This window comes from Pundamilia nyererei, unplaced genomic scaffold (assembly GCF_000239375.1).
Source record: "Pundamilia nyererei isolate P.nyererei 1_Seehausen unplaced genomic scaffold, PunNye1.0 scaffold00015, whole genome shotgun sequence".
NCBI classification, from domain to species: Eukaryota; Metazoa; Chordata; class Actinopteri; order Cichliformes; family Cichlidae; genus Pundamilia; species Pundamilia nyererei.
Window position 1 is genome coordinate 6101895 of NW_005187416.1, and position 12204 is coordinate 6114098.

The 12204-nt window shown below is 42.4% G+C and overlaps 1 protein-coding gene across 1 annotated transcript in view; it reads right to left on the reverse strand.

The window, feature by feature from the left end:
- Positions 1-6157: 6157 nt before the first annotated feature.
- st6gal1 (ST6 beta-galactosamide alpha-2,6-sialyltranferase 1) overlaps positions 6158-12204 on the reverse strand; it is a 19467-nt gene continuing 13420 nt past the window's right edge. Inside the window, exons 6-9 of the mRNA XM_005725471.1 lie at positions 11958-12055; positions 11036-11137; positions 9074-9248; positions 6158-7617 (exon numbers count right to left, since the gene is read on the reverse strand). Coding sequence (XP_005725528.1) covers positions 7352-7617; positions 9074-9248; positions 11036-11137; positions 11958-12055 — 641 coding nt within the window. The 3' untranslated portion in view covers positions 6158-7351. The remainder of the gene's footprint in view (positions 7618-9073; positions 9249-11035; positions 11138-11957; positions 12056-12204) is intronic.

The window sequence follows — 12204 nt, forward strand, 5'->3', positions numbered from 1 at the left end:
CGTGTTTCCCGGGGCTCCGCAAAGCAGTGACAAAAATATTATTTTAAGACACATCAGCCTTGTGGGCTCAGTGGTGTGCAAACGTTTGGGAGCCCTGATAATTTTCATGTTTTTCCTTCATAAATCTTTGGTTGTTTGGATCAGCAATTTCATTTAAATATATCTTAAAGCAGACAAACACAATGATATTTGAGAAGTGAAATGAAGTTTATAGGATTTACAGAAAGTGTGCGATAGTTACTTAAACTAAATTAGGCAGGTGCATAAATTTGGGCAAACTTGTTGTTTTAGCACTAATTATTGGAACATAAAATTTGTTTGGTAAGCTCATTGACCCTTGACCTACGTACACAGGTAGATCCAGTCATGAGGAAGGGTATTTATGGTGGCCAATTGCAAGTTCTTCTTCTCTTTGCATCTTCTCTCGAGAGTGGCTACATGGGAGCCTCAAAACAACTGTCAAATGACCTGAAAACAATCATTGTTCAACATCATGGTTTAGGGGAAGTATATAAAAAGCTATATCGGAGATTTCAGCTGTCAGTTTCCACTGTGAGGAACACAGTGAGGAAATGGAAGACCACAGGGACAGATCTAGTTAAGGCCAGAAGTGACAGGTCAAGGAAAATCTTAGATAAGCAGAGGCAACAGATGGTGAGAACAGTCAGTCAACCCACAGACCAGCTCCAAGGAGATGCTGTATGTGAGAGTGATGCAGAGGAAGCCTTTGCTCCGCCCACAGCACAAACAGAGCTGCTGAAGCACATTTGGACAAACCAGCTTCATTCTGGAATAAGCTGCTGTGGACTGATGAATTAAAATTGTGTTTTTTAGATATAACAAGAGGCACCATGCATGGAGGAAAAAGAACACAGCATTAAATGTGGTGGTGGTTCCATCATGCTGTGGGCTGTGTGGCCAGTGCAGGGACTGGGAATCTTATCAAAGTTGAGGGACACATGGATTCCACTCAGTATCTGCAGATTCTGGAGACCAATGTCCAGGAATCAGTGACAAAGCTGAAGCTGCGCCGGGGCTGGATCTTTCAACAAGACAACGACCCGAAACACTGCTCAAAATCCACTAAGGCATTCATGCAGAGGAACAAGTACAACGTCCTGCAACGTTCATCTCGGCCCAGACCTGAATATTATTGAAGATCTGTGGTGTGAGAGAGCTGTCCATGCTCGGAAGCCATCAAACCTGAATGACCCAGAGATGTTTTGTAAAGAAGAATGGTCCAAAATACCTTCAACCAGTAGGTTCCCATTGGAACTTCTGCAAAAGGCGGATCTGCTAAATATTGATTTCATTTCTTTTTTTGTGCAGCCTAAATTTATGCACCTGCCTGATTTTGTTTAAACAATTATTTCACTTTCTGTGAATCCAATAAACTTCATTTCACTTCTCAAACATCACTGTGTCTCCTACATGATGTACTTAACTGACATTTTATATTGTCACAACCAACGATTTATACAGGAAAATGATGACTATTAACAAGGTTGCCCAAACTTTTGCATCCCACTGTATATTCGGTAAATGCCCAAGACATCTTGAGAAATGTAAATCGCCGCTTGATTCATCCATTTGGTTGACTTGTTTTGGCGCGATACAGGAGTTTCCTCACCGGGGTAGCATATGCTAAGGCGCGCAGAGTAGACTGAAACTGAATGGTGAAAAGTGAAACAAATTATTTGAGAGCTACATTTTTAAAAGATAAAATACAGTTTCAAAGCAAATGAATTCATTTTCAAAATATAAAATTCAATTTCAATTTAGTGATGAACATTTACAAACCGATACATTGAATTTCAAATTAGACTAATTCAAATTCAGTTTTAAAAAGCATTTATTCAAGTTACGATTCAGATTCAATCTGAGAAATTCAAATTTCAATTTAACTTCTTCCAATTGTTTCTGATGGCGCTAAGTTCTGCCCATACAAGAGCCCTAGTTCAAAATGTGTTTTGCTCCGGCTTCTTCCATGGATGTTAAATTTAATTGGTGTGTCTGTGTCACACACCTGAATGTGATGGCCTGTGTGTACCTGAATCCTATGTGATAGTTTCAGGTATCCACTCTAAGCTGGGAAAGTGTTAGAAAAACAGAATCATATATTTTCCGCGTTTCCATAACTGGTTCTTTTCATTAAAACCTAATTGAACTTTAAAAAAAAGCCCAACTCCTGTCTGACATGCTGCTCCTGTTCATTTGTCTGTAAAACAATGATCTGTTATGAAAGAGGCTTATATTAGAAAAGTAAATTCTTACTGAATTTCTAAGGCATTAAAATGACATACTACTGCAATACTGAGATTAACCACAACACCAGACCGTATGCAACACTGTCACTGTTTGATCATTTGGATTCATTGCACTTCATAAACAAACCACATTTGCCACCAGACAGCGACACACTGTGGCTAGAGAGGGTATTACATTGAAAGACTTGAAGCACATTGGTGGAGTTGTAACATTATAATGAACCAAAGCAAAACAAACAAACAAAATACCGCTGTAAGTGTTAAAATGCTAAATGGCCTGCATTTGTATAGCGCTTTACTTTAAGTCCCTAAGGACCCCAAAGCACTTTACACTACATTCAGTCATCCACACATTCTCACACTGGTGATGCAGCTACATTGCAGCCACAGCTGCCCTGGGGCCACTGACAGAGGTTAAATTTGATATACTTTTGTGAGCTGGCACCCAACATCTACATGTTCACTTTTTTCTTTGATATGAAAATAACTGCGCTTATTAATTATTATACTGAACGTAGATTACGTACTGAACTCTACCAGTGAGAATGTGCTCTAAAGGTGGGGTGAACCTGAACATGCAGAGCTAACAGAGAGACAGTTGACCCATCACACTCACCTGCACTTCTTTGGACTGTGGAAAGCAGCTCGAGTACAAATCTCTGTGGAACCGGAGTCAAAGCCAGATTTCACTCACAAGTCGACAAAATGTCAGCCAACAATTAGACTTGTGCATCTTTTAGGAACAAGTAATAAATACATTTGGAATTTACAGTTTATCATATTTATTTTTTTACAATTAATTAAAAAAAACATTTCAAACAGGAACAGAAGGTAGAGCTGAGCATTAGAAAATATCACAGAAAAGGATCAAACAAATCAAATCATCTCAAAGACAGATCAGCTGCATGCTTCTAGAACTCTGCACATTTTTAGTCTGATATTAAGTTACAAGACGGCAAAGAAAAAAATAAAGAAATTAAATCTAAGTTCACAACATTTAACCAATCCTCCCAGAAACAGAAGAGGATGAAGGCAAAGCAGAGGAAAAAGTGCATCTGTAAGCTGAAATAACAGAATATCAAAAGGCTTCAGATGAATGTACACAGAGACAAGACTGCATAGGGAGGAAATGTTCTCATAGCTTTGCTCTGAAATGCAATGACATCAATTATTCAAGTGTGTGACTCATGACTAAACAATGAAGTCTTGGTAAGCATGAAACTGAAGTGACCAGAACACAACAGCAGAGTCATTTTTGTTCTTGACGACTTTGCTCGAGCTCCGAGTCGTTCTGCTTCAGGATTAAATTAGCTGTGTTAGCATGTATCATAGTTAAAAAGCACTTATTACACGTTACTAAACTTGTACTTGTTACAGCAGAGAAGTGTGTTTTATGTGAAAAAATAAAATAACAGCATCTAAAAATGTGTCTGCATCGTGGCTAATTAAAGCTAGCTGGTGCGATTAAGTTTGCTACAGCTGATTTCCCCACTTTTGCATGTTTCATGTATTCACATATACAATATAACATCGTAGTATATGAAATACTACATAAAATTTGAGCTACATCTGATTATAACAGAGGAAACCATCGGTTAACCTCGTCCTGAAAAATGCTAACTAGCCCAGCTAGTCGTATATTTCAAGGGGATCTATTAGCTTTTCTGTATTTTATGTGATATATATTTATTTGTTTGAATACCTGCACCCCACCTGACCAATCAGACAAGAGTAGGCTGTTGGGGAGGGGGTCTGCATAAAGATTGTGAACCATGCATAGCTACTGTAGCGAGAATCAAAGAACGAAAATATGAAGCTAGCGAATAACATGTTTTACAGTGAACTGTAGTTAGCATTGAAAATAAGGAGCTGCGTTAGTGCCATGCGGATATCTTCTCTATTTTTTCAGAGATTTATTTTGTTGATATTTTCTCGTTGTTACAACACTAGTTTAGGGAAAACTGGTTTTAAACATTCATCTGTATTAAGAGATTAAGTCAAAAATCCTCCCGAGGCTGATCTTTACTGTGATAGCACTGAGAATGGAGCATTCATACAGATGTTACAGTAAAGAAAAGTAAAGAAGAAATTGCCATCAGTTCATAGGTAAGATAACTAAGCTAAATGACCACTCAGCAGACTCTCCAGTAGCCTTAAAGCTAGTGAGAAAAACTCGGTTTACATACTTAAGTTAAAATCATTTAAGCCAAACATTTTCTGCACAAAATCCAGCATAAATACAAACCAGCAGGCAATAATTAGTGCAAATGACACAAGGAGCATTATATGGATCATAAAACTCTTATAATGCAATTTTTGTTAAATAAAATACTCAATATTGCATTAAAATTGCTTAAATTAGCTTAAAGACTCGAAGACGTTTTGGACATTTAGTGACTTTTTAAAATGTTATATTGAACTGCAAATTAAATGAAATGCCCTTAAATGTCCTGAAGTGAGAAAGCTCACCTTATATATAAAATAATGAATCAAAACAAACTAATTAACATTTTTGATAATTCTAGAAAGACACAGCGCTACCTACCCCTTGTCTTTTATGCTAGTAGTGTTAGCTGCTTGTTAATAAGGTAGAAACTGCTTGTTTCTACCTTATTAACCTTATTAGTGTAAACTATATGAAAGTACTATTTGTAATCTTCTACCTTAGCTATACCTGCACTTTATATTTTCAAGATTAGCTAAAAAACCTAAAGCCTCACATAATTCTGAATCAATTCTGATTTGCGGTAGTACCATCAGCAAGAACCGTTTTTTATGGAAGACTTAAATTGTTTAATTGGAGGGTGTTAGTCTGCAAACAGCAACAATACGTGCACTTTATGTGAAACACAGTTTTACACCAGTGTAAGCAGCGGTGTACGTTTAGGCTCAGCCACACTAACTAACTGTTTTGGTGGAAACTGCCAGACTCACCTGCTCTTCGATAACACAGAGCCAATGATTTCACTGGATTAATTTTTTCGAGCCATGCTCAATTTTTATGATTCAAATCAGCTGATCAGACCAATCAGAACTCTGCTTTTGGCATCAAGCGTTTGTAGCTCAAAGCGTGCACTGTTACTGAATACACAAATAGTAAAATAAAACTGTTGTACATCAGACGCACAGCTACATGCTGCTCTGGGACCATCAGCTCTGTTAAATGATTTCTCTGCACCCTGAGATGAGGTCCACACTCTGCCAACAAGAGCTCAAACTGCCCCACTGACATCCTGAAATATCCACGGTCGTGATAAAGTCCTGGATCAGGCCAGCACATCCCCCCTGCTGTTGTCTTCTCCTGAGAAGTTTCCCTTTCTTGTTTAGAAGCATCAGGACCAGCTCATCGTGGCTACATGTCCACTTCATTTTGTTCACGGTGCATTTTTTCCCCAACACGTTACAGACACTGTTAAACTACAGGGATATGGATACAGCGTAATAACATGGGAATGGTTGGTGATACTAAAGTCCTGTTTGTGGCACATTAGTATATGTGAGGGGGCAAACTCCTCCAGATGGGCGGTGACCATGGTGGCCATTTAGAAGTCGGCCATCTTGGATACAACTTTTGGTGTTGCTATCAGTGTGAAGAGTGGGAGAAGAGGGTTGCACTGACAATCCAACACAATGGGCAGCACACTGAACACATTTTATAAGTGGTCAGAAACTTGTAAATAACTCATGAAAGAATAAAGTTACGTTGAAACCAAGCACACCATTGTTTTTCTTGTGACATTACCAATAAGTTTGATGTGTCACATGACCCTCTTCCTATTGAAAAAACAAACGTTGTATCCAAGATGGCCGACTTCTAAATGGCCACCATGGTCACCACCCATCTTGAGGAGTTTGCCCCCTCACATATACTAATGTGCCACAAACAGGACTTTAATATCACCAACCATTCCCATGTTATCACGCTGTATCCATAGAAACGGCCCACCCTGTATAAGTTTGGATTTTGTGTCATGTTTTTGCCACGAGCTCAGTGTGTCACGGACTGAAGAAACAAATACTGCAGATAAAATATCAGTTAGCATGTCCATATAAACCGAGTGGGGCTTTTACGTTGGAGAAAAATCAAATGCTGATATCACAGTAAAGACCCTCCTCCTATAATACTCTCATAATATTTACACTACGTGAGGATTACAAAAAGATTACTGGAAATGGCAGGACTCACAAAGTGTGTAAAAAACCTACGAAGTGACCTTTTGGGTTAAGTTAGAAGTAAACTCATCTGCAGGCAGTATCTTCTTCAATAAACGGGTTCAGTGAGGTGTGTAAGCATCATGTATGTAATCACACACAGGCACAGCGGCCTCCTGCTGCCTGAACAAGAAACCAGAACACAAACACACAAGCAGAGACGGTGTCGCTGGACCTGCGCACGACTGATATTTATGACCCAGTTTGCTAAATTTTGGATTTTATCTGCTTTTTAACTTCAGGAAGAAATGATTTTGGACCCCTCAAAACTGGCTGGATGTCCTGGAAAATATTAATATGCACTTTTTGATCAGAGGACATTTTTGGTGGTCTGTCACTCACTCGGACGCTCTCCACCTCGCAGTTATAGCAGGGGTGGGAAACTCCAGGCCTCGAGGGCCGGTGTCCTGCAGGTTATGTGTCCTTGATCCAACACAGCTGATCTAAGTGGTTAAATGACCTCATCATGTCTTGAAGTTCTCCAGAGGCCTATCAATGAACTAATCATGTGATTCAGGTGTGTTGGCCCAGGGTTAGATCTAAAACCCGCAGGACGCCGGCCCCTGAGGCCTGGAGTTCCTCACCCCTGAGTTAAAGGCAATCACTGAGATTGCTTGAAAACCACCAGAATTATCCTCTAAGGTCAACATGAGCATCAAAATTTGGGCAACTAAGAAGCATCCAGTGATCACGCGCCAATGACCTCACAGGGATGTGTGTACAGCAGCACATGTATGAGCTGGTCGGACTCCAGTGTGTGTGTTAACAGCATGAAATATTTATAGAGCGCTCTTTGTGGTTCAGTAGTGAGGATGAGGTTTGCATGCGTCGGCTCATCTTCATGCAGGACTCAGATTTGTGTGTTGATGCAGTCAGCGGTCTCCTCCAGCAGTCTGGCTGCAGTTCAGCTTCCTGAAGCCGGGCAGCGTGACGCGTCCGTTGGTGTAGATGTCGCGGTCGGAGCCCTGGTTCATGCGCTTAACCAGGTTCTTCTCGTACAGCAGCGGGTGGTAGGCGCCCAGCGTGCAGGCGGCGTCGTAGAAACGCTGGTAGTAATGGCAGAGCTCCGTCTTCCTCCGGGACGGCAGGAACTCGTACACGTGCACCACCTCGCACAGCGACATCATCAGGACGGTGCCTGGACAGGAAGCAGAGGGCATGAGGACACTTTGCAGAGCTTTTCAGACAGTTTGGTGCTTCCTCTGTTGTGCTTATATAAATCAAATAAAATCGAATAACCAGAACCACAGAAGGTCACAGGAGGACATGAAACCTGACACAGAATATTCCCAACTGAGTGAAAAGGATTTCTTTTGAAATCCTGGAAACAAAGACGTCTTTCAGACTAAATATCATTTCTGCCCATGTGGCTCAGCGCTGGTTAGGACTGATCCTCACTTTGGAGCAACATCTACAAACATGAAGCCTTCATGTGTTCTTCATCCAGCCCACAGCTTTGTCCTCAGTTGTGTAACGAACAGCACAGCTGCCTACGCACTGTAGGTCCGCCAACATGTTCACGTCCTCCACGGCCCGCACTCATGCTGCAGAAACAACCTTCTCATTACATATAATCACTTCTGTGTAACAGATCTACTTCCTGTCTGGTGATCCTGGAGGAGAGATGTTTATAATGAACTGAGGCTCTAATATCAGACACCAAAGGAGGCGGAGCTCCAGTTACAAATCAGATCCTGCATTTGTGAAACTCGTGACATGAACGGAAGACGTTGGAGGAGAGAAATATGAAAATCAGGAGTCGTGCTCGGCTACAAAGAAACCAAACTGAGACTGAGGGGAAGGACGAGGAGTAAAAAGACTCCCGGCAGGTACGGCGGAACTCACTCAAAACACGCGAGGAACAGACTTTCAAAATAAAACAGGAAGACAACTGACAGAAGACACAGAGGAGTTTGTATATATGCGTTCAACCTTAAAGGGACGTTTCACCCCTAAAACCAAACTAGATGTTTTTGCTGCAGCCTGCGGAGTCGTTTCCATAAATTTAAAGTACCAAAAAAAGAAGCCAGGAAAAAACAAACGTGTGTCGGTTCGTCACATGACGCTCTAACGACAGCGTCATGAAGAGGGCAAAGTTTCCTGAGGCAGATTTCAGTCTTTCTTCGTTCCGTGTTATTATGCTCGCTGTTCTCCGCCCACAGCGCACGGCGGCGATGTCACATCGCTGGGCGCCTCATTATCGCTCCTGCAGAGTTCGCCTGGTGCGCAGACTCTGAGGTGAAGCTGAAGGCTGAGACGGGTGGTGCAGAGAGATCAAAGGAGTGAGGCGGATGATGCCTCATCGATCAGCGGATCGGCCTGGACCAATGAGCAGCTGTCACACAAATGTTCTTTCAGAAGATCGTGATTGGACCAGGAGACATTTACAGAAAACAAACAACACATGATCGATGCAGCCAATCAGGTCGCAGACACAAACATCTGATATCTAAACGCACACAGGACTTGAACATTAGTGACCTCTGAGTTTATATTTTAACGAGTATTCAGTACATGTTTTGTTTCAGATTTCTGCCCCACGTGTGTTATGAAGGCAGTTTGTAGCATAAACAGGAAGTGAGAGAAAACCATACCGAGCATGCCGGAGGAGGGCGGGTTCTTCTGGATGGGCTCGGCCATGTTGTCCTGTATTCGCTGCCAGATCTGCCACTCAAAGCGAGGATGCAGGATGTAGAAGGGCTGCAGAGGGTGGAGCCTCCTGTACCTCTGGTACTGGGCGAAGATGGGGTAATCAGTCCTGTTGAACCACTGCGGGGGGGGGAGGGGCATACAGGTATGAGTTTTAACTGACACCTCAAAATACATTCAGTATCAGCACCAATCCTGCTGCTTCAGTCTTTGTTTTACTGATGCTTCCCTTTGACTGAGTTATCAGGGAGACGCTCTGTGCAGGCTGCAGAAACAGGACGTTAACTAGTTAGTGACCGAAGGATGTTTTAGAACAGAAAGTGAGCAACCATAACTGAAAACAGGGGAACAAAGACGTGAGAGGAACCGATAAACTCCATAAATACAAACATCACAAAAATACTGAAAACAGCAGCTCAAATAAACCAGAAACTTAAAAGCTCAGACCCTGAGAATCTCACTGGGATCATGACTTTTCTACCACATAAAGGCTGCAGAGATAATGTAGGGGGCGGCGGCTTCGGAGAGGAAAAGAAGGGCCAGGGCCCCCCGCTGTTTGGAGTGTCCTTCATGTGCAAATCTTTCAGTCCCACTGCTGGACTGAGGCCTAAATGTCAGAGTTGTCCTTTATGCAGCTTCCAGTAACGAAAGAGTCTCCATTTAAAGGGACAACAGACAAGATGCATTCAGAGCAGACCAGCTGGGCTGCATAAAGGAGCAGCACAAGATAAATGACGTCTATTGTCCACTGGGTTTTAATCGTGCCAGGTTACTCGAGTGGAGTCCAGGAATAAAAACAAAGAGCAGAAGAAATCCTGTGTAGTGGTAGACGTGTCCTCTCAGGATAAACACATGAATTATGCATCAGAGAAACGGCTTCTGAAGCTGGAGAACCAGCAGTTGTTCCTGCTGGTAACTGGATTTACTGACGACTCGTTCAGTTTCCCTGCAGCGCAGAGTCAGACCGGCTCCACGCTCTGTGCATCCACGAGGGGAACACTTCATCATGTCAACCTTTAAGCTCCTGAGAAAAGCCTGCAGACCAGGACCACCCGACACAGGAACAGTTTCTTTCCCCTCGCCATCTCCCTCCTAAACAGCTGACCTGTCACACTGCTCCCACTGCCAGACTGCAGCTGCACCTTATGTACATTCTGTAGTATTCATTCCACCTCATTTCTGTATTCTATGTATATAAGTTTAGATGAGTTATTTATAGTTGGTTTACACAGCTTTGTGTATGCATGTGTAATGTATAAATAGACACGTGTGTGTGTGTGATTTACATTGCTGTGCTTGAGAGCCTCCATCTACCCAAACCAAATGCCTTGTATGTGTCTGCACATATACTTGGCCAATGAGCACGATTCTGATTCTGAAAAGAAGCCAGTGCGCAAGAGCCACAACCTGCAGTCCCTCAAGTGTCCACTAGAGGTCCCAGCAGTGAGCCAGTCCCCACAGACTCGTGTTAAAATGTTTGGCTTTGCCCTGGAGCGAATCTTCCCGTCATAAAGCTTTACATTTTATTTATTAGGGGCGTGGCCTATTAGACTCAAATACAGATGCAGGTATCGACTGTGTGCACAGCAAAGTTATGTTGTATGTTTCACTGTTTTTGCACAAACGTGACATTTCCCAAACAGAATTCTTGCAGTCAGACACACCATCATGTTTACCTGTGCTCGTCCATGTTAGTCTAAAATCCACAAATGTCCAAAGAAACCACAAACTGATTAATACAAGCGTGTGCATGAATATGTGCACCCGGCGGAGCCGTAGGAGGAAAACTTGGATAAATGTGTCTCTTATTTGACAAAAATTCTACACTTAATTTGAACAATTTAACAAAAGTTATTAAACGCACGCTGGTTGTGACAGGGCTTCTAGCTTAAATCCAAACGCATCACCTTTGTGAGATCTGCAGAGAAGGGGGCGGGGTCCCAGGCCACCAGAACACCTGAGCTGTACAGAGAACTGGACAGGAAGCGGTGGTCATCAGACGCCATCACCTGTAAAGATTCAGAGAAAAAGCACACTGACACACGTCGCTGAGCGAGCCGCGTCTCTCAAGCTTTAATAAATAAAACATGACTTTTAAAACTCTTTAAAAATGAAAAGCTGTGAAAACCGAGCAGCTAAATTCTCTGGTTCTACTGATTAATCCAAATCCACTCAGTCGAGTTTTGACTTTGCCATATTCAGAAGCATTCTGCAGATCCTCACAGCGAGGTGTTCTCACATAAAAGCATCTAAAAACAGCCACAGGCAGCTGCTCTGCACTGAAACGCCCACAGCCCATCTGCAAACTCGACCTCTTCAGCGCGACCATCGCCTGCAGCGTCGTTACAAACTCGACTTTACTCCAAACTGTGGCGGAGAGCCGAACGCTCTCACACACTAAACAAAGTGATTTAGATAACAAAGCTGCACGTGTTGTATGGAAAAGTTATTAAAAAATAAAAACAATTAACATTATTTCTGTCACATTGTTGTGTTGATATTAGACACCCAGGTTTCTAACAATGAGGCCAAAATCAGCCTAAACGCTTCGTTTCACACAGTTTTTCTCCTCTTGGATCTCTGTGATGTCACAGGGGGGGGATCTCAATCAGATCTACTGTTGAAATATTTTGCTTATGAGGGGCAACCAATCAGAAGAACACAAGTTAATAAGTGTGACAGAGAAAATTATCGTATAAAACTGGCCGCAGATTAAAAATCAACGCGCAGACGATCTTTGGATTCTCGTCTTATTATCACCACGTCTGTCTCGTTTGCAGTCAAGCACTTCCTCTCAGCTCAGCTGTCACCGCCTGTGTCTGTGCCCACCTGTGAGTTGATGAGGCGGATGGTGGTTTTGGACCCGACGTCCTTCTCGTACCCGGTGGTGGGCGCAGCGTTGAAGCGCAGCACAGCTTCATGTGAGTCTGAAAAACGAGAAAACTACTTCGGTTAAGAAGAAGTGAAAGTTTGTGCTTCGCTGAAGTGACGCGTTTTCTGTTCATCAACCAAGAACACACACACACACACACACACACACACACACACACACACACACACACACACACACACACAC